Source organism: Procambarus clarkii, chromosome 65 (assembly GCF_040958095.1).
Source record: "Procambarus clarkii isolate CNS0578487 chromosome 65, FALCON_Pclarkii_2.0, whole genome shotgun sequence".
NCBI lineage: Eukaryota > Metazoa > Arthropoda > Malacostraca > Decapoda > Cambaridae > Procambarus > Procambarus clarkii.
The window spans coordinates 10,083,392-10,110,605 of NC_091214.1; the positions used below are offsets into that span (position 1 = coordinate 10,083,392).

The following is a 27,214-nucleotide window of genomic DNA, read 5'->3' on the forward strand; positions in this document are numbered from 1 at the left end:
AACCCATACGTCTTGCGTATGGGTTAAGGCGTCTTAAGGCGTCTTGTACATACCAGTTGCGTGGCTCCTGGGAGTATGGGTTCGAGTCACTTCTGGGGTGTGAGTTTTCAGTTGCATATTGTCCTGGGGACCATTCAGGCTTGTTCGCATTTGTGTTCCTCACGTGTGCCCCAAAGAATGAGGTGATTTGGTAAAATGCTATTCCCAAGATTACTATCCGAGTGCCGGCGGTGGGGTGGTTCAAATAGCCTCGGCTATCACCTCATTATGTCCGGTCGTGATGGTCAAGTGGATTAAGGCGTCTTGTACATACCAGTTGCGTGGCTCCTGGGAGTATGGGTTCGAGTCACTTCTGGGGTGTGAGTTTTCAGTTGCATATTGTCCTGGGGACCATTCAGGCTTGTTCGCATTTGTGTTCCTCACGTGTGCCCCAAAGAATGAGGTGATTTGGTAAAATGCTATGCCCAAGATTACTATCCGAGTGCCGGCGGTGGGGTGGTTCAAATAGCCTCGGCTATCACCTCATTATGTCCGGTCGTGATGGTCAAGTGGATTAAGGCGTCTTGTACATACCAGTTGCGTGGCTCCTGGGAGTATGGGTTCGAGTCACTTCTGGGGTGTGAGTTTTCAGTTATATATATATATATATATATATATATATATATATATATATATATATATATATATATATATATATATATTATATATATATATATATATATATATATATATATATATATATATATATATATATATATATATATGTCGTACCTAGTAGCCAGAACGCACTTCTCAGCCTACTATGCAAGGCCGGATTTGCCTAATAAGCCAAGTTTTCATGAATTAATTGTTTTTCGACTACCTAACCTAACCTAACCTAACTTTTTCGGGTACCTAACCTAACCTGACCTATATAGATAGGTTTGGTTAGGTTAGGTAGGGTTGGTTAGGTTCGGTCATATATCTACGTTAATTTTTTTTCGTAAAACTTATTACATTTTCAAAGACTTTAGCTTACACATACACAACTAAATAGAACTTACACATCTTCGATTTGTTTATATCTACATTTGAGTGAGGTGGATGGGGTGAGGTGGTATTAATTGGGGTAATAAATTCCTAAACACAAGACAGAACACGAAACAATGGGTATTGAATGGAAGTGATTTGTAGAAAGCCTATTGGTCCATATTTCTTGATGTTTCTATATTGGAGCCGAGTCTTGAGGTGGGTAGAATATAGTTGTGCATTAATTGGCTGTTGATTGCTGGTGTTGACTTCTTGATGTGTAGAGCTTCGCCGACGTCAAGCCGCCTGCTATCGCTGTATCTATCGATGATTTCTGTGTTGTTTACTAGGATTTCTCTGGCGATGGTTTGGTTGTGGGAAGAGATTATATGTTCCTTAATGGAGCTCTGTTGCTTATGCATCGTTAAACGCCTAGAAAAAGATGTTGTTGTCTTGCCTATATACTGGGTTTTTTGGAGCTTACAGTTCCCAAGAGGGCATTTGAAGACATAGACGACGTTGGTCTCTTTTAAAGCGTTCTGCTTTGTGTCTGGAGAGTTTCTCATAAGTAGGCTGGCCGTTTTTCTGGTTTTATAGTAAATCGTCAGTTGTATCCTCTGATTTTTGTCTGTAGGGATAACGTTTCTATTAACAATATCTTTCAGGACCCTTTCCTCCGTTTTATGAGCTGTGGAAAAGAAGTTCCTGTAAAATAGTCTAATAGGGGGTATAGGTGTTGTGTTAGTTGTCTCTTCAGAGGTTGCATGGCGTTTCACTTTCCTTCTTATGATGTCTTCGACGAAACCATTGGAGAAGCCGTTGTTGACTAGGACCTGCCTTACCCTACAGAGTTCTTCGTCGACTTGCTTCCATTCTGAGCTGTGGCTGAGAGCACGGTCGACATAAGCGTTAACAACACTCCTCTTGTACCTGTCTGGGCAGTCGCTGTTGGCATTTAGGCACATTCCTATGTTCGTTTCCTTAGTGTAGACTGCAGTGTGGAAACCTCCGCTCTTTTCCATGACTGTTACATCTAGAAAGGGCAGCTTCCCATCCTTTTCCATCTCGTAAGTGAAACACAGCACGGAACTCTGCTCAAATGCCTCCTTCAGCTCCTGCAGATGTCTGACATCAGGAACCTGTGTAAAAATGTCGTCAACATACCTGCAGTATATGGCCGGTTTCAAGTTCATTTCGACTAAGACTTTTTGCTCGATGGTACCCATGTAGAAGTTTGCAAACAGGACACCTAGGGGAGAACCCATGGCGACCCCATCTACTTGCTTATACATGTGCCCATCCGGGCTCAAGAAGGGTGCCTCTTTAGTACAAGCTTGGAGTAGTTTCCTTAGAATGTTTTCTGGTATGTCAAGAGGAGTGCAGGCCTGATCACGATACACTCTGTCGGCTATCATCCCGATTGTCTCGTCCACAGGTACGTTGGTGAACAGTGATTCTACGTCCAACGAGGCTCTTATCCCTGTGGCCCGTGTGCCCCACAGTAAGTTAACAAATTCCTTTGGCGACTTCAGGCTGAAGGCGCAAGGGACATAAGGAGGCAGCAGGAGTATATATATATATATATATATATATATATATATATATATATATATATATATATATATATATATATATATATATATATATATATATATATATATATATATATATATATATATATATATATATATATATATATATATCCACCTATATATAGATCCACCTATATAAGGCTCTTGTTCGGCCACATCTAGAGTATCCCCCAATACCACTACACACCATAAAGAAAACTAATATGTAAAAACTGCAAGCAGTACAAAATAAGGCGCTAAGGAGAGCAGCAAAACACCGTCCACCATATGATCAGACAATCCAGGAGCTCCATGAACTCTTGAACATACAGTCACTAAACACCAGACTACAGCACCAAGCCATCAGGGTGTGGAACACCATCGAAATGTTAGAGGACCCAATGCCACCCAATGTTAGAAAGATTACTCCAAGATGAGACGCCCCGCTCCCACAGCTGGTAGCCCAAGAGCCTCGATTTACTAGATGAAAACCCAGCCCTACAATACATAATTCCCAGATGATATACTAACCAGATATCCTTCCCCCCATAATTGAAAAATTTAGTATGTATGTGTATAGTTATGTATTTGCATATGTATATGGGTATATATGTAAGTACGTGGGTGTGTGTATATATATATATATATATATATATATATATATATATATATATATATATATATATATGTATATATATATATATATATATACATATAAATATATATATACATATATATATATATAAATATATATATATATAAATATATATATATATATATATATATATATATATATATATATATATATATATATATATATATATATATATATATATATATATATATATATATATATATATATATATATATATATATATATATATATATATATATATATATATATATATATATATATATACTTGACTTGCAACAATGATCGAACCCGTCTGTGACATTCATCAATGTTTCCCATTGTTGTGTTTTTCAAGAGATCCATAACCTTTAAGCACCTTTTTGCATTATTATTTTTGTATCAACCCATGTATATCTTGTAACCATCAAATGCATAATAAAGCACAAAAAATAAAAAAGGAAGGGGGTGGTAGGAGAAAAGCACACAGAAACTGTATTGGAGGGGATCTAAACATTCCCTCTAATGCGTTATGCGTGGTTTCCTCCGAGGCTATGGGTCCCCCTTCTTCCAGCTAGAGGTGGTACTCCCTTATATATATATATATATATATATATATATATATATATATATATATATATATATATATATATATATATATATATATATATATATATATATATATATATATATATATATATATATATATATACATATATATATATAACTGAAAACTCACACCCCATATATAGTTGTATATAGTCCTGGGGACCATTCAGGCTTGTTTGCATATATATATATGTATGCATGTATGTATATATGTGCTTGTGCATACACATATATACATGTATGTATATATGTGTATGCATGTATGTATATAACCTTGATATAGGCTCGTGCTGCATGAGCTGCTGCTTCACAGCCATGGGGGACACCAAAACCTAGTTGATGGAGTCGAAGCATCGTTGATGCGTCTATGCTAATTTTTCTGACAGCTGCCCTAGCAACAAGGCGCCGAAGTGTGTTACCCACGGTAATGGGTCTGACTCCACCATCCTTCTTCTTAAGGGAACAAAGGGATGCTCCGAAGAAGAAGGGTTTAATTGTATCTGGGATCAACCCGGAGAGACAGTCGTTGACAAACTTCGTGATCTCTGACAATAGTGTCTCAGCAACTTCGCCGAGAACTGGGTTTGTCATCTCCTTGAGGTGCTGAGGTCTTACTCTAGTGTATCCCCCTGCTGAGCCTGGTGGAAATGACATGATGGCTTTGTATACCTCTGACGCTTGGAGGAATAGAGGTCCCATGTCTGGGACATTTGTGTCCCGAGCAATGGGTTCCCATGGTACTCTAGGAGGGTGCTTCTCTCTCAGTGAGTCGGCAGTTGCAGTATTTCTAGGGGCGATTGTTTCTTCACTGGTAAGTAACCTAATTGCCCCTACTGTGTTGCCCTCTTCAATTTTCTTGGTTACTTGTGTTCCAAGCTTAAAATTATCATTGGAACTCTTGGGTCTTCCACGACGGTTTTTGCATTGAGGAGGGATGGGGATCAAGTTGTCAGCTCTGGGGAAATTATTTATTGCCCTAGTGACTGATGAGGCTAGTGACTTGCCTCCTCTTGCAGGTACACCTAAGCAAATATTGCCAAACAGGAGCAAATTATGCCATGCTTTGATGGTGGCCGCGGCATTAAGATTTTCAGACCGTTCATTCACTTTCCTTAGAAGGTCTGTATATTTCCCTGCTGCAAATGGGCGCGCTGCTTTAGGAATGTGGGGAAGAGTTCTGGTGGTGGATGCTTTGATGGCTCCCAGGAGGTCATCTGATGGCATGAAGTTTGCTGGGATGTGTGAGGGTGCCGGGGGGACCTGAGGGCCTTCCCTCTCTACAGGTTCCGTCCATGAACCCTCACAGCCGTTGTGCTGACGTAGGGTTCCATCGTTTCTAAGGCTGTGAGATTCGTCACAAACCCGACACGTTCCTCTGGGTCTGGGTCCCCCTCTGGGTGCGCCTCTGGGTGCATTGTTCCCAGGACCGTGTTCTTGGCTGAGGGGTTCCTGGTTAGTTGGTGGAGTCCCCTCCGTCCCCGGGGCGGGTTGTGACATCGGCGTGACGTGGAAGGGTGGACACTTGTGATGGCAGCAGGGGTGGTTAGCTGTCCCTCGCACTCACCACTCATGTGGGTACTTGTGTCTCCCTCCCTTTTGGGAGGAACCTGAATGCCTGCTGTGACCTGTGCCATATCTTGGTGCATGGAGGGTGACACATCTCTGCAACAGGCACTGTGTGGGCGGTGAATAGGTGGGTGGGAGACGCCCAGACGCAGTTTTTTTTTGGGGGGGGGGGGTGAGTAAAGAGGAAGGAGAGGCATAGGTGAAGGGAAGTGTAGAAGTGGAAAATACAGTGAGAGGTATGAAAGCAGGCGGGCTGTCCGCCTTGCTGACACGATGTGTGGGTGTTGGCAGCTAAGCTAAGCTGGCTCCCTCTTGTCAGGGAGCTGTGAGTGTGTGAGAGGTTCTTCACATGTGTTTCACCACATATGGATGTCTATAGATGAATACTGTGTAGCATTCATATATACACACTCCCTGATGCTTCCACACATGTTGTTCTGTTTAAATTCGTATGTAAGAGCAACACACATGCTATACTAGTTATGTTTCAATTCCATTTCAATGTTTCTGATTACATTAACAAACTGAATTTTCGTAGGTTCTGATTTATTTTCATTTTGATTTAATTATTTTGTGGGAATTGCGTTGGAATTCAGCTGTGTTGTTTACCGTACCGTTCATTTCATGTGTTTAGTTTAGTTTTTATTTTTTCATATTTTCATTTCAATTTTTAACTATTTTTCTTAAACTTCAGTGAGGGGAACATCAGATCACTTTATGTTCCCAATTTTCTGAGGGAAACAGAACATTTGGAAAGGCATCGACGAGGGAGTGGGGAATGGTGGGGATGACGAGGGGACGGAAGTGAGAGATGGTGGGGAGGACGAGGGGACAAGAGAGGGGTTAATTGTTTTTTTGTTTTTTTTTTTGTTTATTTGTTTTTTGCAGGGATATTCCTGCGTGGGCACTAAGCCTCTGGCTGGCCCACTAAGTGTTGCTTGTTTCTGTTTTACTTGGGCGGAGTATGAGTATTTATGACTCGTATGGTCGCTTCAGTAAGATTTTGCCATATGTGTTTAACAACTTTTGCTCTGTTGAATCTAAGTTGAAATCTTAATGAGTTTGTAACTGTGCACTGTGTTAGATAATGTCCCAGTGGTCTGTCGGGCATTTCTCCACAGTGCTATGGTGGGGAAGGAAGAAAGGACGGGAGAGTTTGGGATGGTGGGGACGAAGCAATGGAGAATGGTGGGGAGGACAAAGGGACAGGGGGAGTGGGGCATAGTGGGAAGGAAGAGGGGATGGTGGAGTGGGGAATGGAAGGGAGGACGAGGGGACGGTGGAGTGGGGAATGGATGGAAGGCCGAGGAGACGGGTGAGGAGAGAATGGTGGGGAGGACAGGGGAACAGGGAAGGGTGCTATGGCCGGGTACTGATAGTATATACACACACACACACACACACACACACACACACACACACACACACACACACACACACACACACACGCACACACACACACACACACACACACACACACACACACACACACACACACGCACACACACACACACACCGGGGCCTCGTAGCCTGGTGGATAGCGCGCAGGACTCGTAATTCTGTGGCGCGGGTTCGATTCCCGCACGAGGCAGAAACAAATGGGCAAAGTTTCTTTCACCCTAAGTGCCCCTGTTACCTAGCAGTAAATAGGTACCTGGGAGTTAGTCAGCTGTCACGGGCTGCTTCCTGGGGTGTGTGTGTGTGTGTGTGGTGTGGAAAAAAAAAAAAAGTAGTTAGTAAACAGTTGATTGACAGTTGAGAGGCGGGCCGAAAGAGCAAAGCTCAACCCCCGCAAAAACACAACTAGTAAACACACACACACACACACACGCGCACCATAACAATGGGAGGACCAAGAATAGTAGTAGCAGTAATATACAACCCTCCACCAAATGACAGGAGACCCAGTCAAGAGTATGAAAACAACAACAAGGCAGTTAACACTATAATTGAGAGGGCAGCCTCTGCTGCCTGTAGAAATAGATCCCACCTGCTCATCATGGGCGACTTCAATCACGGAAAGATTGACTGGGAGAACAAGGAACCGCATGGAGGCGAGGATACGTGGAGAGCCAAACTATTGGAGGTGGTGACAAGCAACTTTTTAACGCAGCATGTCGGAGAACCCACAAGGATGAGAGGCAATGACGAACCAGCGAGACTCGACCTAGTCTTCACTCTGAACGACTCCGACATAAGAGAAATCGGTTTTGAGGACCCAGTAGGAATGAGCGACCACAGTGTACTGGTGTTTGAGTACTTGATTGAAGAAGGGTTATTGAACTCGAGGAGGGATACCGAAACCAAAAGGTTAGCATACCGAAAGGGAAACTATGAGGGGATAAGAAAATTCCTAACAGATATAGCATGGGAAACAGAGCTCAGGGGAAAGACGGCCCAAGATATGATGGATTACATCACGCAGAAGTGCAAGGACGCAGCAAACAAGTTTGCCCCAGTCCAAAAGGAAAACAGAGAAATGAAGATGAGAAACCCATGGTTTAATCAAAGATGTAGGCTAGCTAAGCAGCAAAGTAAAAGGGCATGGAGAAACTATAGGAATAACAGGACACTGGAGAGCAGAGAAAGATACCAGAATGCCAGGAATGAATATGTCAGGATGAGAAGAGAGGCAGAAAGACAATACGAAAATGACATCGCAAGCAAGGCAAAGACTCAGCCTAAATTGTTGCATAGCCACATTAGGAGAAAAACAACAGTAAAGGAACAGGTTATGAGATTAAGGATAGGGGCGGAAGGATTCACTACAAATGACAAGGAAGTGTGTGAGGAATTGAATAAGAAATTCCAGGAGGTCTTCACCTTAGAACAAGGAGAAATTCCAGAGGTAAGTGAGGGAATAGCTAACCAGGAACCACTGGAAGAGTTTGAGATTACCAGTGGGGAAGTAAGGAAGTGTTTACTAGAGTTGGACGTGACGAAGGCTATAGGCCCAGATGGAATCTCCCCTTGGGTTCTAAAGGAAGGAGCAAGAGAACTGAGCCTACCACTCTCCATAGTGTATAACAAATCACTGGCAACATGGGAACTGCCAGATACTTGGAAAGCAGCTAACGTAGTCCCGATATACAAGAAAGGGGATAGACAGGAGGCACTGAACTACAGGCCAGTGTCCCTAACCTGCATACCATGCAAGCTGATGGAGAAGATTGTGCGAAAAAAACTAGTGGAGCATCTGGAGCGAAGGAACTTTGTAACACAGCATCAACATGGGTTCAGGGATGGCAGGTCCTGCCTCACAGGGTTACTTGAATTCTACGACCAGGCAACAAAAATAAGGCAAGAAAGAGAAGGGTGGGCAGACTGCATATTTTTGGATTGTCAGAAAGCCTTTGATACAGTGCCACACAAGAGGCTAGTGCGAAAGTTGGAGATGCAGGCTGGAGTGAGAGGGAAGGTACTCCGGTGGATAGAGGAATACCTAAGCAACAGGAGACAACGAGTCTGTGTGAGGGGTGAGGTCTCAGATTGGCGAGACGTCACAAGTGGAGTCCCGCAGGGGTCAGTCCTTGGACCTATATTGTTTCTGGTATATGTAAATGATCTCCCAGAGGGTATAGATTCGTTCCTCTCAATGTTTGCCGACGATGCAAAAATTATGAGGAGGATTGAAACAGAGGATGATAGTAGGAGGCTACAAGATGACCTGGATAGACTGAGTGAATGGTCCAACAAATGGCTGTTGAAGTTCAACCCGAGTAAATGCAAAGTAATGAAACTAGGCAGTGGAAACAGGAGGCCAGGCACAGGATACAGAATAGGAGATGAAGTACTTAATGAAACAGACAGAGAGAAAGATCTAGGAGTTGATATCACACCAAACCTGTCTCCTGAAGCCCACATAAAGAGAATAACGTCTGCGGCATATGCGAGGCTGGCTAACATCTGAACGGCGTTCAGGAACCTGTGTAAGGAATCATTCAGAATCTTGTACACCACATATGTAAGACCAATCCTGGAGTATGCGGCCCCAGCATGGAGCCCGTACCTTGTCAAGCACAAGACGAAGCTGGAAAAAGTCCAAAGGTATGCTACTAGACTAGTCCCAGAACTAAGAGGCATGAGTTATGAGGAAAGGCTGCGGGAAATGCACCTCACGACACTGGAAGACAGAAGAGTAAGGGGGGACATGATCACAACCTACAAAATCCTCAGGGGAATCGACCGGGTAAACAAGGACGAACTTTTCAACACTGGTGGGACGCGAACAAGGGGACACAGGTGGAAGCTGAGTACCCAAATGAGCCACAGAGACGTTAGAAAGAACTTTTTCAGTGTCAGAGTAGTTAGCAAATGGAATGCATTAGGAAGTGATGTGGTGGAGGCTGACTCCATTCACAGTTTCAAATGTAGATATGATAGAGCCCAATAGGCTCAGGAATCTGTACACCAGTTGATTGACGGTTGAGAGGCGGGACCAAAGAGCCAGAGCTCAACCCCCGCAAGCACAATTAGGTGAGTACACACACACACACACACACACACACACACACACACACACACACACACACACACACACACACACACACACACACACACACACACACACACACACACACACACGCACACGCACACATACATATGCAAACAAGCCAGAATGGTCCCCAAGCAATATATGCAACCGAAAACTCAAAACCCCAAAGTGACTCGAACCCATACTGCCAGGAGCACTATGCAACTGGTGTACAGGACACCTTAACCACTCGCATAAGTATGGTGTAATAAATACAGTGCGTAACTGCCACCTTGATGGCCAGTGTTCGATTCCCCTGGCGGGTTGAGTGTCTAAAAGTTATATACTTCAAACTTGTGGTTTATAAGCAAGTCTGTGTGTGTGTGTGTGTGTATATATATATATAAATATATATTGACCTGTTACTGAAATCAATGCTAGAAAAATCCCTCAACCTCTCTTGATGACCTACAGTGGAAACAAGCCTCTCTTCCCGTAAGACTTGGGGGCCTCAGAGTTCGAACAGCAACGCAAATTGCTGTTCCAGCCTTCCTGTCCTCCTCATCGGCATCCGACGACCTTGTGAAGGAAATTCTTCCTGCCTACATACATCAGCTGGCAGGTGTACATGATCCCAATTTTACACGCTGTGCAGGCCCAGGTTGAGATGATGGGCCTCTCGTGCAGGCCCATCATCTCAACCACTATCCCCAAAAGCCCATCCAGCTGGGATGGCCCCATTGCAGACCAAATTGCTGCAGAGTGCCTGGGTGTTGCAACAACACAACACGACATTGCTCGCCTCACAACAGTAGCAACACCACATGCAGGGGATTTCCTGTTAGCAACCCCAATGTCGGCAACTGGCACGTGTCTCACACCACATGCCCTCCGAATTCCTGTGGCCCTCCGCCTTGCAGCCCCAATCCACACCAAACATTGGTGTATTTGCGGTGAGGTGGTGGTTGACAGGTACATTCAGATTGCCTACTCTGCCAAAGCACAGAGGGATGGCACTCGAGGCACAGTAAAGTTAACGACATTATCAAGATGAGCCTCACCACAGCTGGATGCCCAGCTGAAAGAGAGCCCTGTTACCCAACGCCTCGTAACTCTGATGCTCTTATTGGTCACCCGGATGGTATCACAGTGAATCCCTGGAAGAATGGCAAGCAGCTGGTATTGGACTACACGTGCGTATCAACCCTGGCTAACACCTACATTGACCTCCGTGTTGCACAACCAAGTAGTGCTGCCACCCACAGCGAAGCAGCCAAATCCCGTAAGTACAGAGAACTGGATCACCACTACAACTTTGTCCCAATTGCTTCCGAGACACTCGGCACCTAGGGTAAAAGTGTTACCAGTTTATTGAAAGAACTGGGTTCTGGGCTCATTGAAACAACAAAGGACCCCTAGAGCTGCCAGCTTACTTTTCCAGCGCCTCAGCGTGGCGATACAGAGGGGAAATGCACACTGCATTCAGGGTTCGTGCCCACCATCTGAGGAGCTGGAGGAACTCGACAACTTATGATAAGTTTTATGATAAGCCAAATTATCCTGAATTTCAATATTTTTCTCATTTTTTCTTATGAAATGATAAAGCTAATTATTTCATTATGTATGATTTTTTTAAATTGAGTTAAAACTAATGTAGATAAATGACCGAACCTAACCTACCCTACCTAACCTAAACTAACCTAACCTAAACTAACATAACTAAATCAATAATTTATATTTTTAAATTGAGATAATACAAATATTTAAAATAAACCAACTGGAAATAATTTATTGAAAAAAAATCACTCGGCCTATTACGCAAATCGGCCCTTGCATAGTAGGCCTAGAAGTACGTTCTGGCTACTAGGTACGAGATATTATATATATATATATATATATATATATATATATATATATATATATATATATATATATATATATATATATATATATATATATATATATTTATATATATATATATATATTTATATATATATATATATATATATATATATATATATATATATATATATATATATATATATATATATATATATATATATATATTTCTAATCAAACTAGAAATGCTCTACAAATCAAGGGGCCCAGAATGTGGAATGACCTTCCCAACCATGTTAAAGACTGTACCTCTCTCAACCAGTTTAAGTTAAAAACGAAGCTATACCTAATAAATTCCCTGTAACCTACCTTACCCTTCTATTGTCAACCAATGTCTGTTTTTCTTTAAAGAGCGCTGTTTGTTGACATAATTGTATTTGTGCTGCTTTTTCATCTATGTTTTCATTCTACTCATTATGCTCAATTAGTATTAAGCTTGTCATTTAAGTTTATCATGCCCGAAACGCTTTGCGTAATAGTGGCTTTAGGCATTGTATGTACTAGCTTTACCTATAAGTCAACCAATCCTTGTAAAAATTTATTGTATGTATGTACCTTACCTAAATAAAATTGTATTGTATTGTGTATTGTATTGTGTATATATATATATATATATATATATATATATATATATATATATATATATATATATATATATATATATATATATATATATATATATATTTATATATATATATATATATATATATATATATATATATATATATATATATATATATATATATATACCTATATATATATATATATATATATATATATATATATATATATATATATATATATATATATATATATATTCTGTATTTACTCTACAGAATATATATATATATTCTTCTGATTTAGGGCTGATTTAGGGCTTCTCTTCTGATTTAGGGCTTCTATCCCTCTAACTGTTTTCTTAGCATCAGGGCTTAGCTGAAAGAGGAGGAGTTCTCCAAAACTCATTTTCGTAATTTCAAGGTGAAGAAAAAAAAAGAATTACTATAGAATGTATTACACTTATTTATACAATTTGCACAACGTTTCGAACCTCCATGGTTCATTCTCAAGTGAAGAGAATTTTCAGAACTGGTTGATTTATACCCACATTGGGTCAGGTGATAAGGCAATAAAGGTCAAAACATGGTGGATACATAAGGGATAAATGGGGGGTGAGGCACATAAGAACATAATAATAAAGGTATCTGCGGAAGACCTATTGGCCCATACGAGGCAGCTCCTATCTACATACAAAGATTAATCAGGTGTAATTGGCCTGTTATGTTGAACAGTGTCTTCTGTGTTGGCATCGTTATGTTCAGACCAGAACATAACGATGCCAACACAGAAGACACTGATGAGTTTCACTTACGAGATGGAGAAGGATGGGAAGCTGCCCTTTCTAGATGTAACAGTCATGGAAAGGAGCGGAGGTTTCCACACTGCAGTCTACACTAAGGAAACAAACATAGGAATGTGCCTCAGTGCCAACAGTGACTGCCCAGACAGGTACAAGAGGAGTGTTGTCAACGCTTATGTCGACAATGCTCTCAGCCACAGCTCAGGATGGAAGCAAGTCGATGAAGAGCTCTGTAGGGTAAGGCAGGTCCTAGTCAACAACGGCTTCTCCAATGGTTTCGTTGAAGACATCATAAAAAGAAAGGTGAAACGCCATGCAACCTCTGAAGAGTCAACACAACACAACACCTGTACCCCCTATTAGAAAATTTTACAGGAACTTCTTTTCCACAGCTCATAAAACAGAGGAAAGGGTCCTGAAAGATATTGTTAAATTAATAAGAACATTATCCCTACAGACAAAAATCAGAAGATATAATTGAGCATTTACTACAAAACCAAAAAAACGGCCAACCTACTTAATAAAAACTCTCCAGGCACAAAGCAGAACTTCTTAAAGGAGACAAACGTCAACTATGCCTTCAAATGCCCTCTTGGGGACTGTAAGCCCCAAAGAACTCAGTATATAGGCAAGACAACAACTTCTCTTTCCAGGCAATTAACAATGCAAAAGCAACAGGGCTCCATTAAGGAACATATAATCTCTTCCCACAACCAGACCATCACCTGAGAAGTCTTAACAAACAACACAGAAATCATCGATAGATACAGTGATAGCAGGCGGCTTGACATCTGCGAGGCACTACACATCAAAAAGTCAACACCAGCAATCAACAGCCAATTAATGCACAACTATATTCTACCCACTTCAAGACTCCGCTCCAATATAGAAGCATCAAGATATACAAGTATGGGCCAAAAGGCCCTTTGCAGTTACTTCCATTCTTCCCTCTCAATTATTCAATTAATACCCAATGTTCCGTGTTCTGTCTTTTGTGGGTCAAAAGTTTGTTCACCTCATCCAAAACTGTTGCAACATATCATCCTACCCAAATGTGAGTATATAAGTAAATAGTTATCAAAAAGAAGGCACCAAACCGGGAAGGTTATATAGCACCATCAAATGCACGGGATAATCAGAGGGCGCTAAATATCACCAAGGACGCCAATACGAAAACAGAAAAGCATAAGGCGAATGATATCAAAAGTATCCGAAACACCAAGAATACTATCGAGGGACAAGCGACGGCGGGGGACAGTCGGAAAACAAGACACACGCTCGTCCCAGAAGTCAGAAGTCACATTCAACAAGGATATGCACGACCATAAGAGGGACAATGCAATTAGGACAATAAGGAGCATTGCGGCGCTCCTTCAAGTGACCATGAGTTAAGTGAGTATGGCCAATACGCAACCTCGCCAGAGCCGTTTCCCATCGCCGGTTACGGTGGCTGGAGGACGGCCACGAGGACACACACAACCTTTAAGAGAGCGTAGTTTGTTACCAGTAACAGACGACCAACAAGCTTGCCAATGGGTAAGGATGGAGGAATGGATAACTGGGTAAAAGTCGGAATAAGGAATACCTTTCGAGAGATGGGACAAGAGCAGACAGCTTTCCTGGCGGCTGTGTCCTCACGCTCATTTAAAGAGACACCAATATGGCTGGGAACCCAACAAAACTCAACCGACTTAAATTTACTGTGAATAATAAACAGCCAATGCTGGATCTCGACAACCACTGGATGATCCAGATTAAAGGACCCGAAAGCCATGAGGGCACTACGAGAGTCAACAACAACTACAAAGGAAGATTGACAACGAGAGAGCAGGAGACGAAGAGCATAGAGAATAGCATAAAGCTCCGCCGTGAATATGCTAGTCTCCGGAGGTAAGCGACACATATAAGTGTGACCAGGAAAAACAACAAAGTAGCCAACACCGTCCGCAGACTTAGACCCATCAGTGAAGCCGGAAACGGAGTGGGAGTGAGAAGAAAAGTGCTCAAGGAAAAGGCGTTTTAGAAATGTAGGCGGGGTAAAAGCTTTAGTGATGCGGGTCAAGGATGTACAAAACAGCGGAAGGGGGACTCTCCATGGGGGCAAAGAAGGAACAACACGAGGAAAAATATTAGAAATACGAATGGAAAGAGAATCCTGTAAGCAAGAAAACCGGACAGAGAGAGGGAGGTGGTGAAGACGAACAGGAACGGCAGGAGGGGTAAAAAGTTAAAGCCCGACAGAGGCAAGTGGAAGGATGTTGCAAGGACCGCGCAAGATAGCAAAGACAGTAGCGATCCTGGAGAGACAGGAAGCCAGTGTCAACATACAAGCTGAGGACGGGAGTCGAACGAAAGGCACCAGAACTGAGGCGCAACCCAGAATGGTGCAAAGCATCAAGATGGCGAAGACTAGAAGGAGAAGCAGACGAGTAAGCAGGCCAACCATAATCGAACTTAGACAGAACGAGAGAGGAATGTAAAGCAAGGAGAGTGCGCCTATCCGCTCCCCAAGAAGTATGGGACAATACCCGAAGGAGGGCAAGGGCCTTAGAGCACTCAACACGGAGGTAAGAGATATGGGGAGACCAAGACAAACGACTGTCAAAGAATAACCCCAAAAGCTTCGCGGAATCTTTGTACTCAAGGGGATGACCATAAAGTGACAAAGAGGGACGAAGAACGACCCGTTTCCGCGTAAAAGTCATGGTACAAGTCTTAGTAGTAGAGAACTTGAAGCCATGATCAGTGGCCCAAGACGACATGGCATCAATCGCAAGTTGAAGCCGGTGTTGAAGGAGAAGCGAATCATCACCCTGACAGCAGAGGGTAAGATCATCGACATAGAGAGCGGAAAAGACGCCTGACGGAAGAGGGGTAAGACGACCATTGAGGGCAACCAGAAAGAGAGTAGTGCTCAGAACACTACCCTGGGGCACCCTGGGGCACACCTTTGTATTGCTGAAAAGAGGCAGAGAGAGCTGTACCAAGCCTCACCCGAAAGGAACGACGAGAGAGGAAGCTGCAGAAAAAGAGGGAGATGACCAAGAAGGCCAAAAGAATGAAGCTGGGATAGAATATGATATCGCCAAGTGGTTTCGTAAGCCTTTTCCAGGTCAAAAACGACAGCAACAATGGAGGTCTTCGCAGCAAAAGCAGTACGAATATAGACCTCCAAGTTCACCAGGACATCTGTCGTGCTGCGGCACTTGCGGAAACCAAATTGAGAAGGGGTGAGGAGGTGATGATGTTCGAGGAACCACATCAGACGAACGTTAACCATACGTTCAAAGAGTTTACAGATACAACTTGTGAGAGCAATAGGATGAAAGTCCTTAGGAGATGTTCCCAGAGACCCCGGTTTGCAAACAGGGAAAACAATGGCATCGAGCCAGTCCTCAGGGACTGAAGACGACTCCCAGATCCGATTATACAGACTCAGTAAATACTGAGACGTGCATGGAGGGAGATGACGAAGCATCTCAGAATGAATGCCATCGGAGCCCGCCGCTGTAGAACCTCAGAGGGCCAAGGCAGAACGTAGTTCAGAGAGTGAGAAGGGATCGTTATAGGGAAGTCGAAGACGAGTGCAGAATCGAAAGCACGAGATTAAAGAACAGGTTTACGAAGAAGGAAAGATTGGGGAAGATGAAGACCAGAGCTAACAGAAGAAAAGTGGGAACCCAGTTCGGTAGCGACCTGCAACGGGTCCGCCACATGTGTACCATGGAGGTGAAGGACCGGTGAAACATCGGGAACGAATTTACCCTCTATCTTGCGGATATACTTCCATATCAGTGGCAGAGGAGTTTCGGACATAACGGGGGAGACATAAGATGCCCAACATTCACGTTTAGCCGTACAGATGGCCCTACGGGCCACCGCACTCGCCTTCTGAAAGAAAAGAAAAGAATCGGTCGTCTGTCGATGGCGGTGTCTCTTCCAGGCTGCACGCTTACAGCGGACAGCCCGAGCACAGTCTGCATTCCACCAGGGAACGCACTTCCACAGACCCTGAGAGGAAGAGCAAGGAATAGAGTGGAGGGCAGCGTCGAAGACAGTGTCATGAAAAAGGAGAAGAGAGCGAAGGAGAGGCAGACGGGAGAGGTCAGAGAAAGCAGCACTGAGGGTAAATAGGTTCCAGTCCACTTTAGCAAACTGCCACCTAGGGAAGGAGAGGGGAGGGTGAAAAGAGAAAAAGGTAACAAGGATGGGGAAATGGTCACTGCCATGGAGGTCATCAAGAACCTGCCACGTGAAATCTAAGTAAAGAGAAGACGAGGAAAGAGAAAGATCAAGACAGGAAAGGGTGCGAGTCTGAGAGTCCAAAGGAGTAGGCTCACCAGAATTCAGAACAGACAGGGAAGAAGAGAGGATAAGCGGCTCAAGAAGGCGACCTCGGGTGTTCGTCAAAACATCACCCCAAAGGGAATGACGACAATTGAAATCACCTAGCAGGAGCACAGGCTCCGACAAGGTGTCCAGTAGATGTTTCAGATCAGGAAGAGAAAGCGGGACACTCGGGGGAAGACTAATGGAACAAACTGTGTACCATTTCTCCACAAAGATACGAGAAGCAGAACAATGGAGACGTGAAGGAAAAAGTAAGGGGACAATGGGAACATCAGAGCACAAGAATTAGGAGCCCCAGCTGTTGCTGGGGAGGGGGAAAGAAAGGAACAGCCATGAAAGCGACCAGGACGAGCACCAAGCATCGGCTTCTGGAGACAGACACAAAGAGGTGAAAACCGCGAAATCAGAAGATGGAGTTCAAGAAAATTGGGGTAATAACCTCGAACGTTCCATTAAAGAATAGACATCGACGAGAAGAGAAAGGACAACAACAGAGAACAAGGAAGAAACAAAGGCAAAAGAGCAACATAGTACGTTAAAGAAGATCAGAGTCGGAATCAGGGTCAGCAAAGTCAGGGTAAGGGGGCATGGGTAAACTGAGCATAGACGGAGGGAAGCAAGCGGGAGAACAGACCAGAGGTAGACGGGCGGGGTCCGGAGGAGGAAGAGGAGACAACCGAGAGGAGCAGTCAAGGACAGTAGCAGGAAGAGGGGGAGTAGAAAGAGGGGAGCGCACCTCAGCAAGGGCAGCAACTGAGAGGGAAGCAGGGGCCAAAGAAACCTCCATAGCAGAAACAGGGCGCACAATCACCGAATTGGGAAGGGAAGGAGCGAGAGTGTCAGAAGTAGGGTCCGAGGAAGAAAGTGAAGCCTTCTTACCCGCTGGGGAGTTGAAAGGAGAGGAGCCAGACTTACGCTTCTGACTTAGACAGGTGTCCCAGGAACTTCGTACTGGGCAATGGATTCCAGCGTCTCAAGAGAAGCTGAACGAGAGCACACACGACGGCCGTTGGGAGAGCGATGGACATCAGCCCGTACTGACAGGCAGCGGGGAGAGCCAATAGACGGAGGAGAAGGATGGGAAGGAGGATCAGAGGGAGACGAGGAAGAAGCCACAGGAGACATGACAGACCGGGGCAGAAAGAAGAGGAACCCCATACAGAGGAGCAGGAGAGGGGACCCTTTGGGACATAACTCAAAGGAACCGAGGAGGGAGCAGTGGGCGTATCAGGGTGCAAGGCCCGGAAACAGTTGAGAGTGTGAGGAAGGTGGGAAGGACGAGGAGAGGATGAGCTCAACACGCGAGCATAAGAGACATTAGCATAAGGCGGGAGCCGGCGAACCTGGCGCCTCGCCTCAGGAAAAGATAAACGCCCCCGGTGCTTCAAGTTGAGGACGGCTGCCTCAACCTTGTAATGGCTACACACACGGGAGAAGGTAGGATGGGTCTCACCGCAGTTGAGGCAGTGAGCCTGGGAAGAAGTACACTCCAACTTAAAGTGACCTTCGCCCCCACACAAAGGACAGAGAGAGACAGTCCCAGAGCAGCGGAGGCCACCATGTCCAAACCTTCAGCACTTGTTACAGAGCCTAGGAGAAGGACTGTACGCCTGGACAGAGCACCTGGCACCAGCAAGAATGACAGAGGGTGGAAGGGTCCGACCATCAAAGGTAATCTTCACAACCCGAAGGGGTTGACGGCGACAATCACGAGGGGGATGAGTAAACGTGTCTACCTGGAGGACAGAATGGCCTTGGGCATCGAGGATATGCCGAATATCATCGTGGCAGTCCTGCAGATTCCGAACACCGGTCGCAACATGGGGCGGGAGGAGAATAGTGCCAACACTGGCATTCAACCAAGCGTTCTTTGAGACCCGAACTGGGTCTCACCAAGGCAGGATAAGGCAGCCAAGCAGGAAGCTGCATCCTGAGGAGCAGCAACGACACGTGTACCGAGACGAGTGGGGTTGAAGGTAACAGAAGCATCCACGGAATCCACAAGATGTCGATGCAGGGAGAAATCGTCAGGAGGCGCAAAGTCAAGAGGGAGGAGATCAAATTATTTGGCGCATGAAGCGGGACCAAACAGCGCTTGATAGGCATCAGAACGGGAAGGAATCGAGCGAGTGCGGCCGTGTCGAGGACGGCGTTGAGAACCCTCAGAGAGACAGGGGTTAAAAGGCGCAGTAGTCACAACTAGAGATTGAGCCGTGCCAGGGGACGATGTAGTCACCACTGGGGGCTTGGGGCTCGACCCAACCACAGAAGAGGGAGGGAAGCCGAGGGGAGTAGTCAGAGAGGCCAAAGGAGGAACAAGGTCGGGCCCCAATGCAGCGGAGGCCACAGAGCCCGGTCTTCCAACACGGACCAACTCGGGTTTGGTCGCCCACCCACAAGCCTGAGAAGGTAAAGGAGGAACAGAATGCAACATGGGTACGAAAAAGAAACATTCATTCACAAATGTGCCCCCACACCCACCACGGAGCCACAATTAGAGGCAGGACTATCGCCGATCATGCCGGGGCCTCCTAAGGGTGCGTCGTGAGTATACGCCCCACAAACGCCACCGTAAAACTGTCAGTCCGTCGAGATCGGGTTCAGTGACGAAAGGAGGATTGACAATAAATGGTTCCCCTCGCTCTCGACGTTGGGTACTACAGTTCTACATGTGCAAGAGTATGCCTCCTCAAGCACCCGGGCGTCAAAATAGTAGTTGTCCAAAGGAATAACCAAAACAAGCAAAAGGTCGGCAGGAAATGACAAGCAGATAGGAGAAGAGGGGGGAGAAAAACGAAACATAAGGAAAAGGAAAAGTTGTTCAGCACAATTAGAAAGGACAGAAGCAGGAGCACAAGGATACAAAAGGACAGAGGACTGTCCCACGGAGCATCACTCCAGTAGCCGCCCACTAAGCCCACCTCACGGCATCAACGAGCTGAATGGGGAGGGGGGTGCGAGTATATAAGACAAGCTGTTTAAGTGTTAGCATAATTAAAACTCTGTTTAGTGTTTTCAGGTTACAGTTGTGTGTAAACTAAAGTTTTTGAAAATGTAATAAGTTATTACGAAACGCGTTCAAGCGTCGTGTCAGACTAGAAATAAAAATGAATTTTGGAGAATTGATTTTTGAATTACCATCGACAGTAAAAAGAAACATAAGAAATATTGAGAAAATTCGTGTTACAATTATTAATATTACTTTTTCGGTCATATTTAACAACATATGTTTACAAGAAAGACTGCTATCAAAATATACTAATATAATATAATATAATATAATATAATATAATATAATATAATATAATATATTATATATTATATATATATATATATATATATATATATATATATATATATATATATATATATATATATATATATATATATATATATATATATATATTGTGACGGTAAAGTGTTGGAGTGTTGATGTTCGGCAGTCCTCCAATGGCAGGTGGCAATGCCTTGTCACATTTACAGAAAAAAAAGAGACTGCTTGCCTGTTTGTCTGTGGTAAGGTAATGGGAAGACACACAAAACACAAAATATAAACAATGAAATTTTAATTACTTTAGAAAACAAGATATGAACAAAGACAATCCATTGGCTTACATAAAATTCAAAACACGTCAACAAACAAAACGACATGAATAATTAATGAATGTGAAATTTACTCTAAAATAAAATGAAGTGCAAGACAATAATAATATTAATCAGGTGCTGAGAATACTGGCTAAAGCTGGCACCTCCCTTAGTACACGACAGCCAGGGCTTAGTCTACCAGAGAGAGATGTCAACTTCTAAGGGCACAGAGATATTCTGAGGAGTACGGCGTGAGCTGGCCCAGACGTCGACTCAGGTAGTGGGCGTGAGTGCAGGTGCAGGTGTGGTCGGCGATACACCAGCCAATCAGGAGCAGGCAGGCGGAGAATGGGTAGTTTGCTCGTTGATGACGGGCGGAGCCGGCACGTCGGGTGGTGCAAGGTACGCTTTGCTTCCTGGGCAAAACGTTTGGCGATACTGGTGGACGTATCTTCAATATAGTATCTTGTACTTGTAGAATGACGTGAATGATATAGGGAAGAGCAGGCTCAATCTCTCTTGAAAGAGATTATCGTCACAATATATATATATATATATATATATATATATATGTCAGTAGCAAACATTAGGGTAAATCCTCTCCTTCATCATTACACGGATGGTCCATGACAGCTTCAGTGACTCGCACAATACCTAACACGCAACGTTCGCTATTTCCAGGCACACACAAGACTCTTGCAGTTGGAGTGGAAGTCATGTGTGGCACGGTGACAAATACTATCTAACTGTACAAGATTATGCAGATTATGCAGTCTGCCCATCTCACTCTCGTTTGAGTTAAAACTGTCAATTATCATATGGTTAAAATATACATTTTCTTGCATCTCGTCTTTTTTTCTTTCTCTCTCGCCTCCTTACAATATATGATAACACCATTCCCTGTCTTTACTGTATTAGTGAACTAGTCAGTACATTCCTTCAGTAGCTCTGGGAACGTTCTATCAAGTCCATGTGAGCTATGTTCTATCTAGTTCTTTGATCAACATACTCTTCTGAATCATTTCTATACTATGTTAGAGGCTTTTCCTTGTATACTTGGCACAACACCATTAAAAAAGGCAGTCAACCCCTTGCTTCTTTAAAAAATGCCAAGTCTAGGTAACTCAACACTTTGCATATGATTCTTGTTTTAAGTTGCATTACACAGCACGTATTTAAATGTTACCATAGTTATATTTATTTTTGTAAAATATTTTTTTAAAGACAATGATTACGGTGTTTTTCTCTGATTGCAACTCTTCCGATTGTAATTGTTCTTAATTCAATTGTTCCGAATGTAATTGCTCTGAATGCAATTGTTCCGATTGTAATTGCACTGAATGCAATTGTTCTGATTGTAATTGCTATGAATGCAATTGCACATAATTGTTTTCTTTTCCTTGCATTCAATTATGCAGCTGTAATTTTCATTCTGCACTGTGTGTGTGAGTGCTAAAACTGCACTGAGTGAGAATGCGTGTACAAATCTAGTTAATACAATATTATTATAACTGTTCCATTGTATTCTTATCACAGGAGACATTCATCTTTATGTGTTCGTGGGCTTCAAGGACAATGGAAGAAATGGCACGTGGAAGTGGTTGGATGGTCGCACAGTCGACGCCGCAGACTGGTATCCTGGTGAACCAAACAACCTCGATGGAGACGAATACTGCGGACATTTTCGGTCGCATTTCGACCCGATGCTCAATGATCACTCCTGCTCGGTTTTCTCCCGATTTCTTTGTCAGTATCACCCTGCCAATTGAGGTTGTTGAGGCGTCTCTCTATGAAAGGAATAAGTGGCTTGTTTAATCTTGTTTTATTTTAATGTTTCCACGTAGTTTAAATAAAAGGCATTTGCAAAATCTTTTTAGTTAATTATCCTGAAGGTAACATTATTAAGTTTCATTCCATCACAAATTATGAGGTAGTTATAGAGTTAAGAGCTTGTTATAACACGAATTAGGGGGTGAGTCTTAATAGATTTGAACTAAGCATTATCTTAGAGGTTTGCTCTACCTGAAAGTCTTACACTACTTCTGAGTCATACACTATCTCTGAGTTTTACACAATCTGAGTTTTACACAATCTGAGTCTTACACTATCGCTAAGTCTTACACTAACTCTCAGCCTTACACTATATTTAAGTACTCACCTAATTGCTCACCTAATTGTGCTTGCGGGGGTTGAGTTTTGGCTCTTTGGTCCCGCCTCTCAACTGTCAATCAACTGGTGTACAGATTCCTGAGCCTACTGCATGGGCTCTATCATATCTACATTTAAAACTGTGTATGGAGTCAGCCTCACCCACATCACTGCCCAATGCATTCCACCTGTTAACTACTCTGACACTGAAAAAGTTCTTTCTAACGTCCCTGTGGCTCATTTGGGTACTCAGTTTACACCTGTGTCCCCTTGTTCGCGTACCACCAGTGTTGAATAGTTTATCCTTATCAACCTTGTCAATACCCCTGAGGATTTTGTAGGTACTGATCATGTCTCCCCTTACTCTTCTGTCTTCCAGTGTCGTAAGGGTGCATCTCTCGCAGCCTTTTCTCGTAACTCATGCCTCTTAGCTCCGGGACTAGTCTAGTAGCATACCTCTGAATTTTTTCCAGCTTCGTCTTGTGCTTAACAAGGTACGGGCTCCATGCTGGGGCTGCATACTCCAGGATTGGTCTTACATATGTGGTGTACAATATTCTGAATGATTCCTTACACAGGTTCCTGAATGCTGTTCTCCTGAGGTCTTCGACTATATTTAAGTCTTGCACTGGCCGCGAGTGTTACACTGGCCGCGAGTGTTACACTGGTCGCGAGTGTTACACTGGCCGCGAGTGTTATACTGGCCGCGAGTGTTACACTGGCCTCGAGTGTTACACTGGTCGCGAGGGTTACACTGGCTGCGAGTGTTACACTGGCCGCGAGTGTTACACTTGTGGGAACCTACCTGTGAGATTTATATTTATTTAATTTATATGAATTTATATAGAATTTATATTTACGTTAATTTGTATACTTCGATAGCAATTTGTATGATGTTAAGTGGACTGTATTTCTGCAATAATCTCACAAATCGATCCTCTACACATTAGGGGGGGTTTATATTGAATTTATATATATGCAGCCAATCAAACTACAGTATTAAAATACATATAGTGTACATTGAAGAGGTTCCTTATCTTATTGTAAAGCAGGCCTTAGTCCACCAGGTATAACTAGGATGTAGACACCGAATTATCCTCTTTGAGGTAGCTTCCATCACCCAGTAACTGGTACACAAAGCATGCTTCCTCATCTTGACCTGTCAAAAGGGCGCTAGCTATAAAGCCAGAATCCTAATATATGACAGCTATATCAGAGAAAACACTGTACATTGAACCGTAAAGACCTAGGCTTAATTACCTTTCATTAAGAGGCAGTTCGTATTCTAACCGGCTCGCCCCTATATAATGACGTTAATGGCCATAAATGATAGATAAATGGGTTTCGGCAGAACACTTAACTTGTATTTGTTGACAGCGTGTTGATGATGGTACACCTTTGGTATCCATAACACTTCGTCCAAGTAAAATTAACAGGAGCCGTATTTGCTCCCGTGAGCCTCTGTGGTCTAAGTACAATAACAATGGCTGACCACTCCCTCCTCACTGACGCTACTGGCCTACATTGTCTAGATGACAGTAAGTGATAGAAGGGTCACATTTACTCTGTTTTAATTCTGATAATTAAGTTAATTTATATGAGATGTTTTTATGATAGCAAAGTCCACAGACTAATGTATTTAAGAATAATTCCCACCATAATAGGTGGTGAATTTATAATAGTATGTGGTAATGATATCCCATTTTCTATAGACGGAAATTCCACTACAAGTTGCATTTTCTATTGGTTAACTTGTTTATACAACACAGCAATATTATCTGCCTGTATGATATTATTAAATGGTGTCGGATTTTCCGACAACACTGGCCGCGAGTGTTACACTGGCCACGAGTGTTACACTGGCCGCAAGTGTTACACTGGCCGCGAGTGTTACACTGGCAGTGTGTACTCACCTAGTTGTGCTTGTGGGGGTTGAGCTGTGACTCTTTGATCCCGCCTCTCAACTGTCAATCAACTGGTGTACAGATTCCTGAGCCTATTGGGCACTATCATATCTACATTTGAAACTATGTATTGAGTCAGCCTCAACCACATCACCACTTAATGTATTCAATATCAATATAACATTCAGTAATGCTTTCATTCAATATAACTACTCTGATACTGATTGTTTTTTTCTAATGTCTCATTGGCTCATCTGGGTACTAAGTTTCCACCTGTGTCCCCTGTTCTTGTTTCTTACACATACTCATTGTGCTAAAGAGTTTGTCTTTGTCCATCTTGTTAACTCCCGTTGAGAATTTCGTACGTGGTTATCATGTCTCCCCTTACTCTTCTGTTTTCCAGGGATGTGAGATTCAGCTCCCTTAGCCTTGCCTCGTAACTCATACTTCTCAGTTCCGGGTCCAGTCTGGTGGCATACCTCTGAATCTTCTCTAACTTTGTCGTGTTTAAGTAGGTATGGACTCCAGGCTGGAGCTGAATACCCAGGATTGGTCTTACATAAGTAGTTTACAAGGTCCTGAACGATTCCTTACACAAGTTTCTAAAGACAGTTCTTATGTTGGCCAACCCTGCATATGCCGCTGATGATATCACTTTGATGTGGGCTTTGGGGACAGGTTCAGTGAGATATCAACCCACACATCTTTCTCTATTTGACTCTCAGGATATCACCTCCAAGATTGTACATTGTATTCAGGCTTTTGTTCCCTTCGCCTAATTTCATTACTTTACACTTTCCTGAGTTGAACTTTAGTAGCCATTTTCTAGACCATTCTACCAGATTGTCCAGGTCGTCCTGTAGTCTGTCTATCTTCATTTGTTTTGATTCTTCTCGTAATTTTTGCATCATCAGCAAACATTAAGTAGAATGCGTCTATACCCTCAAGAAGATAGATTACTGTTACGGCCACTTGGATCAGTAACCGGATTCTTGCTGTTATAACCTCTTCTTCTATATCCAACCCAAAGTCGGTGGTACGCTTTCAAGAACATGCTGAGTCAAGTAGTAGTGAAATAAATAAAAAAAGGGGAGGGGGGGATATGCAATACACACTTACCTTCACCAATATATTAACACCTTCTCTACTATATACATATTTAATTAACGTATGACTACAACTATTTACAATAGTGTGTCTTTCACTCTGGACACATAACATGAGCAGTGTTCATCAATCCCGGTGAATGCACTTTCCAGGTACACGTCGTCCACTGCTAATGGCAAACACAGGCGAGTTCACCTTCCTCAAAATGGGCCAGTCCACACTCACACCGTATCGCCATAATCCCATACAGGGGTAGCTAACATCCTGACAGAAGTCTGTAGTCGCTCACTAGTAGCACTTCACAACAGACGCACCACTGTCGTCTCGTAACTCTTACTGGCCAATCCCGGGTACGTCGGTCCATACAACACTGCATACATCAGCAGCTAACACACTGCTCTGACCGACGGCGGCCACTTAGTCCTCACACAGGACCAAGTGTTTAGTTCAAGACGGCCAAGGTGAACTGCCTTCCTCAGTGCAATTGCCTCCATATGTCACCTCTGTGGACATAAAACGCCATTAGTTAGACGGACAGTACACTGGGTGCCCATAGGATAGCACCCATCCACCGGGAAATTGAAATTGTAACTTGTACCCACAACCTAGATGGCATTGATCTCAGTACACCACCCACCAGAGGTCATCCTCATCGACCTCCTCTTCTACCTGGGGCAGAAAACCGGAGCATTTCACCGATACCATGCCACCACCAACAGATGGCATTGTCTGCATAGCCTCCAATATCAGGGAATTGGAGTGCAGACCCAAAGATGACAAAAAATCGCCACTCTATACTCCAGCGATGTTGTCGATACCATAACATTTACATATATTAGAAACAGGATGGGTCCAAGTACAGAGCCCTCTGGAACCCAGCTGGTGACACCTCGCCACTCTGATGCCTCCCCTCTCACAGTTACTCGCTGTTTCCTGTTGCTTAGATACTCCCTTATCCACTGGAGCACCTTACCTTTTACTCCTGCCTGTTGCTCCAAGTTT

At 43.5% G+C, this 27,214-nt stretch overlaps 1 protein-coding gene across 1 annotated transcript in view; it reads left to right on the forward strand.

Annotated features, from left to right (window-relative positions):
* Window positions 1-22,922, forward strand: part of LOC123751047 (C-type lectin lectoxin-Enh4-like) — a 35,024-nt gene extending 12,102 nt beyond the window's left edge. The window contains exon 3 of the mRNA XM_069309425.1: window positions 22,590-22,922. Within this exon, the coding sequence (XP_069165526.1) occupies window positions 22,590-22,822 (233 nt within the window). The 3' untranslated portion in view covers window positions 22,823-22,922. The remainder of the gene's footprint in view (window positions 1-22,589) is intronic.
* The last annotated feature ends 4,292 nt before the right edge of the window (window positions 22,923-27,214 follow it).